We start from the raw sequence: 15,265 nt of genomic DNA, 5'->3' as shown, positions 1-15,265 counted from the left end.
TTAAAGTTTTTTCAGATTCCCTAATTCCATTTCAATACCACTAAGAGTCCTAGAGGAGGAAGTAAATAGCAAGGATCAGAAATGATTTGTTCAGATATATTGCTTTTTAGAATGTTGATTGAATAACTCTAAGGCCTTTTCTAGCTTTAAAATAGTAAAATTCCGTATTCAAATTTACACCTGAAATTCATATATCTCTTGTATATAAGGAAACCTTAAGACATGTTTCATCATCTGCGTTCTCCTATATGACACCAGTTTCTCTGCCTCATGATTTTAAACTTTATGAAGGCTGACTATGTCTGTTTCCCTCTTGTATACATAAAGCCTTGCCTGACATCTCACATCTCTTATAGTCATTTACACTATAGTTTTTGCCTTTACATCCAAATATAGATGTAAGTTTTAAAAAACTGAATTTGAAACAACAAATTACTAAAACATATTTTATATTTCTCTTATATTCCTAGCCATGATATTATAGATTCTGAAGAGAGAAAATTTCAGCTGATATCATATTGGAAAAGGCAAATACTCTCAAAATTTTGTGTCTGCTTCATGGAATATAAAAGTATATAGCCAAATACAGCACACAGAAAAACAATAGCAACTGCTTGCTCCAAAAACTAGACTGGTCATCCTAGTCCAAAAAGTGGACCTGAAAATAAAGATGGCAAAGACATGACAAACATACAAACTCTTCTTCACCTTACTAATTCCCTACCTAGAGTAGACATTGATGAATGGATGGATACCAGAAATCAAACCTTTTTGTAATCCTGTTTTAAAGATTTAACTGGCTTAAGTCCAACCTAGCTGGCTCTTCCATGACTTTCTCTACAGTGTGTCTGAATTTTCAATACAATGGAAATTACAGTAAAGTAGCAAGTTTTCCTATAGTTTACTTGGGGATTTTAGAATTGGTCTTACCTGATTTATCCTGAAACTGAGTAAATGAAAATCAAGGCCTCTAAATACATACACACACACACACACACACACACACAGAGACACACACACACACACAAACACACACTTCAGGAATAGCCAATCCAGGGGGTAATTTCAAAGTCTAGTACATAATTGATAAACACTATTCAAAACTTTTTATTCTTTTATATTCAAGTGACACTCAAGGAAAGAAAAATAACTCTAGTCTACTTTTCCTTCACACAATACAACACTTGGTACTTTTCACTGAAATCATACCTTAATTTTCAAATCTTTCACCACTTATAAACTCTAAAAAGTGTAAAGATGAGTGATTCAGAGAGTGAGACTATGTAAACCATTTACACAAAGACACTGAAACCCTCTGGACAAGTTGAATGAGAACAAATCAGCACTTACTTGGCATAAACCACTGATGCACATATCCAAAGATTCTGTATAGCAACGAGTACCATCTAAGACCTTAGGTGCTAGTTCAACAACCAGGGTTGTTCCTTTGGCTTGGCACTTGAGCGAACAGGGGTTGTCAGGGTCATTAGACACAGGAAGCCATTCATAAAACTGGCCATGGTGCTTGACATCGTTATGAGCTGAGCATTGCTGAGCTCGGAAATCACCTGCTTCTGGTGGGCAGTCCTGGAGAAAAAAGAGAGAAAGGACATACAAAGGTTAAGAGGATACCCCCAAATATGAAACTAGAGCAGCTATATGGTCTGCTTAGATCTTAGAAAGCAAAACAAATGTCCTGGTCATGACAGATGGAACTTAAAATATCATCTTAGAGGTTATATGATTATTTGGCTTTCAAAATGTAGAAATCTGAGAAAGCAATCACCTCAAAATACATTTTCTGATTGAGTTTAAATGGAAAAATAATTGGCTTGAAATAGATATTCTGATTAGGTGGGACATACGTTTTTTGAAAGTTGTCTATTGGTTCATGAATTCTTCCACACTGTACTATCATTTTGACTTCCTCATAAGTAGAACCTAGTAAAGTCAGAGGATTAGTTGAAATTATTTGTCTCTTTCAGTTCTGATATTGAGAGCCATGACAATTCTTTATTTGAATAACTAGCAGTAAAAAGTTATAATAATTTCATTCAAAAAGTTTCTGTGGAGTTGTAATTTTTTGTCGAGGACTTAGGCTGCATAGTATCTAGAATTAAACATGGGGAACAAAAAATATGAAAGCATTTATATATGAATTGCTTTGGCTTAAGGCAGCATGGCAGAATGGAAAGAGCATGGACTTCCTCCTTAGATGGGTGGGTGGCTGCAATGCAGTGCAGAGTTACTGCGTCTATTCTAACACAGGGAAGCCTAGTCTTGTGTTAGAACAGAGGCAATAACACTGCACAGCTCTCAAGGTTGTTGTGAGAAGTTCATGAGCTCATGCTGGCCAAATATATGCACAAGGAATATATTGAGTAGATGGTAGCTATTACTATGATTATTTAATGAGGCCACAGAAGACAAAGGGATGGAGTATTAGGAGATTCTCTCAATTTGAATTTTAAATTATATTGTTAGAGATCAATGGAAAATAAGAATCTTTTTGATGTAAGTTTCATAAAGGGCAATTTAAAATGTAAAACTATGGCTAACAATGGCCATTATCTAATGAATAATAAATCTCAGTAAAAGCAAGTAAGATTTAATTTTAAAAAGGCAAATATTGCCTTTCCCTTGGAAGGGCTTTTTGATAGGTTTATCTTATTCTACAAGCCTTCCGATTAAAATTTACTATGGAAGACTGTCGTCGACTCTCCAGCTGTAGAAAGGCTTTTATTCTAATTTTTTTGTTTTAAATAAAGGATTTCCATGTGGCCTTCAGCAGTTCCCTCTTACTACATTATCATTGTGAGAGTTCTCTTATATAAGGTTTCTTTCTCTGAAAAATCTCTTTACCTTTAAATAAGCATTCTAAAACAGCATTGAAAATTTTGACTCTTTTCCAAAACATCAGTGATACTACTAAACAGCATATACGGCTCTGGTAGTTGGGGGAGCACAAATTCTTTCTAGGCTATATGTGGTAGAAACAAATATTCATTTAGGATGAACATGAAATTGTTCAAAATACAATATAAAATGTCAAAGACATTTTACTGTTAGTATCATATGTTCTCAGAGTGAATAAGACACAGTAGTAAAGGAAAAGAATAATGTATATAGATACACAGGCACCCAGCAAGGCTTAACATTTTGAATATTGTCTGTAAAGAGTATGATTAAAATTTACTACTTATTAATTTTTTAGATAATCGGATGCAGTTTAAATTTTTTAAGATCCATAAATAAATAAATATGTGTGTTGTAAAGGCTGTTTACATGTTTATTTTGTAAAATAAAACAAAAACTATCTACAACCAGCAAAACTATATTATGAATTACAACACGGGTAAATTGTGTCAAACCATGACATACAATACAAATTAACTTCATTTTTTTTTTTTGAGATGGAGTCTCGCTCTGTCTCCCGGGGTGGAGTGCAGTGGCGTGATCTTGGCTCACTGCAACCTCCGCCTCCTGGGTTTAAGCAGTTCTCCTACCTCAGCCTTCTGAGCAGGTGGGATTACAGGTGCGTGCCCCCACACCCAGCTCATTTTTTAATATTTTTAGTAGAGACAGGGTTTTGCCATGTTGGCCAGGCTGGTCTCGAACTCCTGACCTCAGGTGATCCGCCTGCCTTGGCCTCCCAAAGTGCTGGGATTACAGGCATGAGCCACTGCAACTGGCCACAAACAACTTTAAATGTTTAACAGCAGCTCCTTTCAGACCATATGTTTTAGAGCACAGAGAAACTGATTTAATATTAACTCTTAATGAACTCACATTCCAAAGACAAGACTTCCACTTGCCTAATTTACAAATTCTATCAATATCTGCCTAGGCCTCACTTACTAACTTCTGCCCTAAAACAACTCTATAACTAACAACTGCCCCCAAACTCTACACATAGCCTTCCTTAAATTTCCCCACTTGAGATATGGTAGAGTCTCTGTCAAGGTGCTGCTCTCCCCTGCTCAGCATGTTTAATAAACCTACCATTATATGATCTACAAGTTCCTGGTCATTGAATGGGAGCGTCTACAGTTGAACTGACAGTTTAGCAATGTTTAAATACAGTATTTTCATTTGATAGTACCTATCATCCCAGGAGTCACTTGATTGCTCAGTACAAGTACAGAAGAAATAGAGTACATTGTACTCAGGGTACAGTACTTTATTATACTGAAATACAATAAAGCAGAACATTGAGGAAATTGAAATGGTTCCAAACTCCTCTTAAAATTTCCTTTGTCTCCTTTTTGTATACAAGTGAAACAGCTAGAAGGGTCAGGCTGAATCACCTCTGCCTTAATGAGTGGAAGATACAATTAAGAGACCTCTTAATATGAACCAGAGAAAATTTTCTGCACGTTTCCAATTCTGAGAAAAGTGTCAATTATGTTTTTAAATTGCTAATGCAATATCATCTTAGTACAGACATAAAACCTCTACAGAGTCTCCTATGATTGCCTTCTGTTCAATAAATTGGGTTGGTTCTTCCCACCTTTCCTAAGACAAATAAGACCTAAAGGCAGTCAAAGGTAAAACAATGAAGTTAAAATGTTAAGACCTTTAGGTTCTGTTTTCTGTGACAAACACAGTAAACATATTTAGGCACATCATAGAGAATCAACATGCAGACAGATGTTCTTATTTGCAAGTCACCTGTATCTAATGGCGTCAGGAACACCTGTTATAAGTTTTACGGTTTCACAACTAGAGAAATAGCTCTGAGAAGAATAATGCTTATGAACATCTTTACTCATTTTTATCACTACTGTCTTTCCTTCCACCCCTATTTTTGTAGGAGTGGGAAAATACATTTTGCTAAATTGAGAATGCACTTAAAACCTGGAGTTCAGAGTTGGAAACTGAACTTGAACCTTTTTCGTGTTTATTTGTACTTGGCAAAATGCAACTTCCTGTTTTAAGAAAAAGGACTTTAGAAAACTTATAAAACAGGTTCAGAAAGCTTCTTGGACATCAAATAGCTTTTATAAAATAACATTTTGATGATTTCAGTGTAAATGAATCAGAAACATATGAATCAAATTTCCCTTGAAATACACATGTTTAAAAATTAAGGGGAAGAAGGATTTGGCAAATGTTCTTTGTTTGAACCCAAAACATTTCAAGCATAGTTCAAGACATCCATTGAACCCCTGATGCATCTGGGATCATCCAGCTGCAAGAGTGGGAACTCAAGCAGTCATTGTAACCTCTTGTTCCACAAGTATGCTAATAAAAATAATTTGTATAGAGATTTACCATCTACAAAGTTTTTGGTTTTTAATTATAAATTGGTCCATGAAACCATTATACTTCCTGATCCTTTGGTGGGTTTTTTTGGTCTTTTTTTTTTTTCCTCCTTTTGTGGTGAATGGGGTCTTGCCCTTCATTCTCCAGGCAGGTCTCGAAGTTGCTCAGATAGGTCTGGAACTCCTGGACTCATGCCATCCTTCCACCTCTGCCTCCCTAAGTGCTGGGATTACAGGTGTGAGCCACTGTGCCTGACTCTTTTAAAAGTAAGATTTAGAAACCGATAACCTAACTGTTTTGGAAAATACTTAACATCTTTTACTGGGCATCACCTTTGAAATATCAGCTTTTGGAGAGATGCTTTTTGATAACACAAGTAATCAGTTTTAACCATGAGAGGTAGTTTTCTTTAAGGAATACTGAATGTAGAATGTACTAAATATATATAATGTGGGATTTCTGCTCTCATAAAATCCTAGTGGTAAGAATAATAAACTTTAAATTGGCATATTTAAAATAAAGAATAAAACAAATGAATTATGGTTTAAATATGCTTACATGTATTAATGTATTTTTGCACTGAACTTGTCTCATAGAAAGCATTGATGGAGACAATCAAAATAGTCAAAAAGTCTAGTAGTTACATGGACCAAATGCATTCCATCCCCTAACAAGAACCTGGCAAAAAAATATAGTGTGGGAGGGATGCACAGGACTACAGACTCCCACTTCCAGCCCCTCATACATCTCCAGAATTGCCATCAAATAGAAATGGAGCAAGAGAAAGCAATCTAATACTTTTTTTTCTTAGTTTCCTGCCTATTTCCAATAAACTCTAAATATACCTGTGGATTGACAGCTCTGTGTCATGTTACTGAGCTAAGACTTCTTCACTATAAAAGTCCATTTTCTTTGAAATAATCACACGATCCCACGAATTACTGTATTTCGCCATTTCATATAATCATTTTTCTCCCCAAGTTTTAAGCACTCAATTCTAACTGTGTCAGTGCTCTCCTCTTTAAAAGTACAAAAATAAAATCTGACCTTTTATTTGCTCCCATTATAATTCATAAAGTCCATGGAGTTCTGCCATATATGAATCCAATTCAAAACATTTTCTGGTTAATCAACTATCCAGTGGGAAAGATAAGATGGATCCCAGATGTCCCCTGATGATGACGGTAGATCAGATTACACTGTGGGACAAAGGAGGGTCAGGGTTCCCAGTTGACTCACCGGGTGAAATGTACAAGATTCTATAGCAGCAGCTAAGGTGGCAGCACATAGAAGGTTTTTAAAATGGCTTTGAAAAATATACATAATGTATATTCAGGGTCAGGAGAAGTATTAATTTTTCTTTATTTTCATTCTTTTTAAGGAAGGCATTTTCATTTTTCCTCTGCCCTTAAATATTCAGTGGTTGTCCTATTCTATTAATTTTGTTGTTTCATTTAACCTATTATATGAGTGCCATCCTATTAATGCTTTTATGTGTAGAATCAATATCGGTATCTGATAATATCAAGAACCTTGGAAATCATATTCAGTTGACTACACTTACTGTAGTAAACGAAAAAAAAATCCATTCTTCTGACTTAATTTTCCTCTCTTAGAAATGTACTTAAACCCCATACTGTCCCTCCACACTGTTCTAATCACTCACTCTCCATAACAGTTACTACGCAAGAAAATACAATTAGAATTGCCTAGCAAGGTATATACTCTATCCTCCAACAACTGTGGATAATCACTTTATGATAAAAACATATGTAGAAATTTACCAGCTACTGGATGATGTTGGAAAATGTTACCAGTTGTTTTACCATCAAAATATTAGGAATCCTCAATTTACTGACAGCAAAATAAGAAAAGATTACCGTAAAAGGCTGCTCTATAATAAATGGATAAATGTTCTGGAAAATATATCCTCTAAAGCTTTCGAATCTTTTAGCACACCTAAGTAGATGGTGGGCTACCTCTGTTAGATATTTTGGTCTTTGTTACTTGGCTTTCTGTATCTTTTATTCAAAGTTAAGATGAAACCACTGAATAGCAAATATCCATTGATAAAATCCAATGTACTATATTTTGTTTTTGGAAAAAAAATCAATGTTTCAATTTCTATTTGCAACTCAGACCTCCTCGCTTGAAATTCAGACTTATATACAGTAGTCCCCCTTATCTGTGGTTTTGCTTTCTGGGGTTTTAGTTACCCACAGTCACCCACAGTTTGAAAACAGGTGAGCACAGTACAATAAGATATTTTGAGAGAATGAGAGATCACATTCATGTAAGTTTTATTACAGCATGTTGTTACAGTAGAGTTATAACAGCATAGAGTTACAACTGCATAGTTACAATAGAGTTATTACAGTACAATAGAGTTTATTACAGCGTATTGTTATAAAAATTCTATCAATAATATTAAATGTTAAAATTCTATTCTATTATTTTTGCTAATTTCTCAATGTGATTTATAAATTAAACTTTATCATATGTATGTATGAGAAAATATCTGTATTTTCTTACATAAGTACGTAGATACATGCATTGTATGTGTGTATAAGAATATATCTGTGTTAGTATCTATAGGGTTAGGTACTATCCTCAGTTTTAGACATCCACTGCGGGTCTTGGAGCATATTCCCTGAGGATAAGGGGGGACTACTGTATACAACTGCTCACTTGCCATCTGGACATCTAAGACACTGGAAACTCATCATGTCCAAACCTGAATCCCTGATCCTCCTGCTACCCCCATGGAATGTGCTCTCCCTGCAGCATTCCCCATCCCAGTCATTGTCAACTCTATACTCTTCAGGCCAAAAACCTTTTTTTTTTCTTTTTTCTGGCTCTGTCACCCAGACTGGAGTGCAGTGGTATGATCTCGGCTCACTGCAACTTCTACTGCCTGGGTTCAAGCAATTCTCCTGCCTCAGCCTCCTAAATAACTGGGATTACAGGTGTGTGCCACCATACCTGGCTAATATTCTGTATTGTTAGTAGAGACAGGGTTTTACCATGTTGTCCAGACTGGTCTTGAACTCCTGACCTCAAGAGATCCACCGCCTCAACCTCCCAAAGTGCTGAGATTAACGGCATGAGCCACCTCACCCAGCCTGGCCAAAAACTTTAAAGCAGTGGTTTTCAAACTTAAACATACATCAAAATCACGCGAAGACCTTTTTAAAATACAAGATTGTTGGGGCCCCACCCTCCAGAGTTTCTGATTCAGTAGACCTGAGGTGAGGCTTAATAATTTGCATTTCAAACAAGATCCCAGGTGATGCGAATGTTGCTAATTTGGCAATCCCGCTTTGAGAGCCACTGCCTTAGAGCCACATTTGACTTCCACATCCAATCAATCAGAACTATTTTTCTATATACAAAAAACACAGAATCTGATCACAACCAAGTCCAAGGAGCCATCATGTCATGCCTGCGCTCTTGAAATAGTCTCCTAATTTCCCTTCTGCCCTTGCTCTCCTGGAAAGTTTTGTCAACACAGTGGCCAGAATGGTCTTATAAGAGCCCCCATCATCCCTCAGGCCTATCACATCCTATTGTCCTTGCTCACTTAGCTCCAGTCAGCCTTGATTTTTCTGGAATCAAGGCCCTGTGTCTTCAGGGACACTCCAGGAACACTCTTACTTTAGGATGCATGTATTATCCATCCCTTCTGCCCGGAATTCTCTTTGCCCAGATTCTGAGGAGTGAATTACCTCATCTTTATCAAGTCTTTGCTCAAATATCACCTCCACAAAGCTTAGGCTGCCTACTCTGTGTAAAACTGCAATCCCATTCCCACTGCTGATTCATCTTTATCCCCCTCAACTTTCGTTTTTCCTATAACACTTAGTCACCTACAAGTATATCAGATAATTTACTCATTTACTGTGCTTAACATTTTATTGTCTGTCTTCTTCTACTACAGCAGAACCTCCAGAAGGACAGCAATATTTTCCCATTTGGCTTTCTGTTACATACCAGGTACCAAAATATTTGTTGAAACAATGACTAACACATTGAATAAAGGAAACAGAGGTCATATTTTTCATTGTGGGAACTCCAGTTCTGCTTTCATAAGTCTTGCAGGAATTTAAATCTTAGTTTTCTAATTGGTGAAATATCTAATTTTTTTCTTTCTTTCAAAAAAAATTTACGAGAATAAATTTACAAGAATACTAATACATTTCAGACACTAGGAAAGTTGGTTAGGGAGTCTTGCCTAGTTTCTGAATAGGCAGATTGATATTTCCTTCTCCATGTAAACAAATTTAACAGGCCAATATTAAGAAACATAAAATGTGCTGAAATCATTTATTATTTAAAAAATAGCCAGACATTTGTAAATTTTATATAACATTTAATGTTATAAGCACGCACTATAAAGTACTCATGTTAAACTACTAAGCTTTAACCCCCAAATTTTGGCCACCTGATTATACTAACATCAAAATTATCATCAAAAGCATTTATTTGTGCAAGATTGCTAGCTGCTATGCAAAATGAAATTAAACAGACATAGTTGCTGCCCTGTCTAGACAGTCTGCATGGAGACAACTCTGTTACATTTTAAGAGCATAATATTTAAATCTCTAACACATCACTATAAGTGCAAAGAACAGAAAGTGGGGTCAGTTTTGGACGATGGTGCCATAGCAGGTAAAGCCCGTTCTTGACTAATTTTCCCTCCTTTTTGAAAAGGCCAACAGGCTTTTTTTTTTTTTTTTTTTTTTTTTTTTTCAAAACTAGGATTAAATGGCTTAGGGCACCATATTTTCATGTATACTAGGTATAGTTCAAAACTCCTTGTTTTTGTTCTTTTTCCTGGTGCAAAAGGTTTACAGAGTTCTTTTACTTTTCCCTCAAACTCCCAAGTCTTTTGGAAAATAACATATTCAAGGGAAATGAGTGCTTGTGAAAATTAGTCATTAACCATCTTAATACTTTACTATGGATCAAGTTCATGCTCAGTGAAATTATACCTTTACAACTCTATGACCTTGAAAATAATATGGAACTCTTTCTAATTTATTCAAACTTTGGGTGTGCCCTACTATGTGTTTACTAAGAGAACACTAGTTGCAGGTATATTGAACAGCTTTAAACTGTTCCAATGTCTTCATTCAGGTCCAGACACAAAAGATGTGAAATGTGTGATATAATGAATCATCAACCCCACTTTCCTTGCTCTATTATAGCTTGTTATCTGAAAACAAATGCTTTGCCAGGCTAGTTTTCAATGCTTCCAGGCATCTGAGAGTTGATCTAAGTAAAAACATTTAGTTTTAAAAGTTCATTTTTTTCCTCTGGGTAGCTTTAGTTTCAGTGCTTTTACTTTTTCTCCTTTGAAGAATGCAGACATTTGGAATCCAGTTCCCTAGAGGTATTTCTAAGACTGCTTGTAGTTTGTCATTTTAGAGTCTTAAATTCTCTCAATTTTGAAAATATTCATTCCTTGAGGCTTTTTATTATTTTTAGTCCCTTTCTTTGAATTCACTCCAATTTAGCAGTATCTTTTCTTAAATCAGCATTTCTGACCTTTTATTATTTTTTATTATAGTCTAAAATAAGTGTTCTCTCCCACCTCCTTAAAATTAGCATATCTGAAGGAGTAATTCATAATCCTTTTGTAACATGGCATACAATTTCATTTTATAAGCACACAATTATACAGTGCTTTGTTTTCAGACTGCATTTACCGAAATACTTGTGGTAGAAAGTCAGGTTGTGAAAAGGACTAGTATAAGAGAGATATTTCAGCACATAAATTCCTTGTCACTATTCCGTGGGTCTGTTGCAAAACAAGTTCCTTACGTTTCTATTTACAAGTGAGGCAGGGGCTGGCAAGATGGCAGAATAGAAACAGCTCCTGTCTGCAGCTCCCAGCGAGATCAACATAGAAGGCAGGTGATTTTGGCATTTCCAACTGAGGTACCTGGCTCATCTCACTGGGACTGGTTAGACAGTAGCTGCAGCCCACAGAGGGTGAGCTGAAGCAGAGTGGTGCATTGCCTCACCAGGGAAGCGCAAGGGGTTGAGGAACTCCCTTCCCTACCCAAGGGAAGCCATGAGGCACTGTGCGTGAGGGACGGTGATATATGGCCCAGACAGTATGCTCTTCCCACAGTCTTTGCAATGCGCAGACCAGGATATTCTCTCAGGTGCCCACACAACCAGGGCCCAGGGTTTCAAGCACAAAACTGGGCAGCCGTTTAGGCAGACACCAAGCTACCTGCGGGAGTTTTTTTCATTCCCCAGTGGCGCCTGGAACATCAGCATGACAGAAACATTCACTCCCCTGAAAAGGGAGGCCAAAGCCAGGGAGCCAAGTGGTCTAGCTTAGCGGATGCCACCCCCATGGAGTCCAGCAAGCTAAGATCCACTGGCTTGAAATTCTCACTGCCAGCACAGCAGTCTGAAGTCGACCTGAAATGCTGGAGCTTGGTGGGGGTAGGGGCATCCACCATTACCAGGGCTTGAGTATGCAGTTTTCCACTCACAGTGTAAACAAAGCCCCCAGAGGTTCGAACTGGGCAGAGCCCACCACAGCTACACAAAGCTGCTATAGCCAGACTGCCTCTCTAGATTTCTCCTCTCTGTGCAGGGCATCTCTGAAGGAAAGGCAGCAGCCCCAGTCAGGGGCTTACAGATCAAACTCCCATCTCCCTGGGACAGAGCACCTGGGTGAAGGGGAGGCTGTGGGTGCAGCTTCAGCAGACTTAAACGTTCCTGCCTGCTGGCTCTAAAGAGAATAGCAGATCTCCCAGCACAGCGCTAGAGCTCTACTAAGGGGCAGGCTGCCTCCTGAAGTGGGTCCCTAACCCCTGTGCCTCCTGACTGAGAGACACCTCCCAGCAGGGATCAACAGACACCTCATATAGGAGAGCTCCAGCTGGCATCTGGTGGGTGGCCCTCTGGGATGAAGCTTCCAGAGGAAGCAAAAGGCAGCAAACTTTGCTGTTCTGTAGCCTCCGCTGTGGATACCTAGGCAAACACGGTCTGGAGTGGACCTCCAGCAAACTCCAACAGACCTGCAGCAGAGGGGCCTGACTGTTAGAGGAAAACTAACAAACAGAAAAGAATAGTATCAACAACAACAAAAAGGATGTCCACACCAAAACCCCATCCAGTCACCAAAATCAAAGATCAAAGGTAGATAAATCCATGAAGATGAGGAAAAACCAGTGAAAAAAGGCTGAAAATTCCAAAAACCAGAATGACTCTTCTCCTCCAAAGGATCACAACTCCTTGCCAGCAAGGGAACAAACCAGGATGGGGAGTGAGTTTGATGTATTGACAGAAGTAAGCTTCAGAAGGTGGGTAATAACAAACTCCTCCGAGCTAAAGGAGCATGTTCTAACCCAATGCAAGGAAGCTAAGAACCTTGAAAAATGTTAGACAAAATGCTAACTAGAATAACCAGTTTAGAGAAGAACATAAATGACCTGATGGAGCTGAAAAACAGAGCATGAGAACTTTGTGAAGCACACACAAGCATCAATAGCCAAATCAATCAAGTGGAAGAAAGGATATCAAAGATTGAAGATCATCTTAATGAAATAAACCATGAAGACAAGATTAGAGAAAAAGGAATAAAAAGGAATGAACAAAGCCTCCAAGAAATATGGAACTATGTGAAAAGACCAAACCTATGTTTGATTGGTGTACCTGAAAGTGATGCGGAGAATGGAACCAAGTAGAAAACACTCTTCAGGATACTACCCAGAAGATTTCCCCAACCTAGCAAGACAGGCCAACATTCAAATTCAGGAAATACGGAAACATCACAAAGATACTCCACAAGAAGAGCAACCCCAAGATACATAATAGTCAGATTCGGCAAGGTTGAAATGAAGGAAAAAATGTTAAGGGTAGCCAGAGAGAAAGGTCGGGTACTGACAAAGGGAAGCCCATCAGACTAAGAGCAGATGTCTCTGCAGAAACCCTACAGGCCAGAAGAGAGTGGGGGCTAACATTCAACATTCTTAAAAGAATGGGTTGAAAAAACCCAGAATTTTATATCCAGCCAAACTAAGCTTCATAAGCAAAGAAGAAATAAAATCCTTGGTGGGTGGAGCCAAGATGGCCGAATAGGAACAGCTTCGGTCTACAGCTCCCAGCATGAGTGACACAGAAGATGGGTGATTTCTGCATTTCCATCTGAGGTACCAGGTTCATCTCACTAGGGAGTGCCAGACAGTGGGTGCGGGACAGTGGGTGCAGTGCACCATGCGTGAGCCGAAGCAGAGTGAGGCATTGCCTCGCTCGGGAAGTGCAAGGGGTCAGGGAGTTCCCTTTCCTAGTCAAAGAAAGGGGTGACAGATGGCACTAGGAAAATAGGGTCACTCCCACCCTAATAAAAAACGGCACACCAGGATATTATATCCCACACCTGGCTCGGAGGGTCCTACGCCCATGGAGTCTCACTGATTACTAGCACAGCAGTCTGAGATCGAACTGCAAGGCAGCAGTGAGGCTGGGGGAGGGGCGCCCGCCATTGCCCAGGCTTGCTTAGGTAAACAAAGCAGGGGGGAAGCTCCAACTGGGTGGAGCCCACCACAGCTCAAGGAGGCCTGCCTGCCTCTGTAGGCTCCACCTCTGGGGGCAGGGCACAGACAAACAAAAAGACAGCAGTAACCTCTGCAGACTTAAATGTCCCTGTCTGACAGCTTTGAAGAGAGTAGTGGTTCTCCCAGCACGCAGCTGGGGATCTGAGAACAGGCAGACTGCCTCCTCAAGTGGGTCCCTGACCCCCGAGCAGCCTAACTGGGAGGCACCCCCGAGTAGGGGCAGACTGACACCTCACATGGCTGGGTACTCCTCTGAGACAAAACTTCCAGAGGAACGATCAGGCAGCAGCATTCGCCGTTCACGAAAACCCGCTGTTCTACAGCTACTGCTGCAGATACCCAGGCAAACAGCGTCTGGAGTGGACCTCTAGCAAACTCCAACAGACCTTCAGCTGAGGGTCCTGTCTGTTAGAAGGAAAACTAACAAACAGAAAGGACATCCACACCAAAAACCCTCTGTACATCACCAGAATCAAAGATCAAAAGTAGATAAAACCACAAAGATGGGGAAAAAACAGAGCAGAAAAACTGGAAACTCTAAAAAGCAGAGCGCCTCTCCTCCTCCAAAGGAACTCAGCTCCTCACCAGCAATGGAACAAAGCTGGACAGAGAAAGAGTTTGATATGTTGAGGGAAGAAGGCTTCAGATGATCAAACTACTCTGAGCTAGAGGAGGAAATTCAAACCAATGGCAAAGAAGTTAAAAACTGTGGGAAAAAAATTAGACAAATGGATAACTAGAATAACCAATGCAGAGAAGTCTGTAAAGGAGCTGATAGAGCTGAAAGCCAAGGCTGGAGAGCTACATGAAGAATGCAGAAGCCTCAGGAGCCAATGAGATCAACTGGAAGAAAGGGTATCAGTGATAGAAGACGAAATGAATGAAATGAAGCGAGAAGGGAAGTTTAGAGAAAAAAGAATAAAAAAAAATGAACAAAGCCTCCAAAAAATATGGGACTATGTGAAAAGGCCAAATCGACGTCTGATTGGTGTACCTGAAAGTGACAGGGAGAATGGAACCAAGTTGGAAAACACTCTGCAGGATATTATCCAGGAGAACTTCCCCAATCTAGCAAGGCAGGCCATTCAGATTCAGGAAACACAGAGAATTCCACAAAGATACACCTCGAGAAGAGCAACTCCAAGACACATAATTGTCAGATTCACCAAAGTTGAAATGAAGGAAAAAATGTTAAGGGCAGCCAGAGAGAAAGGTCAGATTACCCACAAAGGGAAGTCCATCAGACTAACAGTGGATCTCTCGGCAGAAACTCTACAAGCCAGAAGAGAGTGGGGGCCAATATTCAACATTCTTAAAGAAAAGAATTTTCAACCCACAATTTCATATCCAGGCAAACTAAGCTTCATAAGTGAAGGAGAAATAAAATACTTTACAGAGAAGCAAATGCTGAGAGATTTTGT

The 15,265-nt window shown here is 39.0% G+C and overlaps 1 protein-coding gene across 1 annotated transcript in view; it reads right to left on the bottom strand.

Annotated features, from left to right (window-relative positions):
- ADAMTSL1 (ADAMTS like 1) overlaps window positions 1-15,265 on the bottom strand; it is a 445,880-nt gene that overhangs the window by 337,164 nt on the left and 93,451 nt on the right. Inside the window, exon 4 of the mRNA XM_003260400.2 lies at window positions 1,351-1,587. Coding sequence (XP_003260448.2) covers window positions 1,351-1,587 — 237 coding nt within the window. The remainder of the gene's footprint in view (window positions 1-1,350; window positions 1,588-15,265) is intronic.

This window comes from Nomascus leucogenys, chromosome 1a (genome assembly GCF_006542625.1).
Source record: "Nomascus leucogenys isolate Asia chromosome 1a, Asia_NLE_v1, whole genome shotgun sequence".
NCBI lineage: Eukaryota > Metazoa > Chordata > Mammalia > Primates > Hylobatidae > Nomascus > Nomascus leucogenys.
This window is presented reverse-complemented; position numbering and strand designations above follow the sequence as displayed.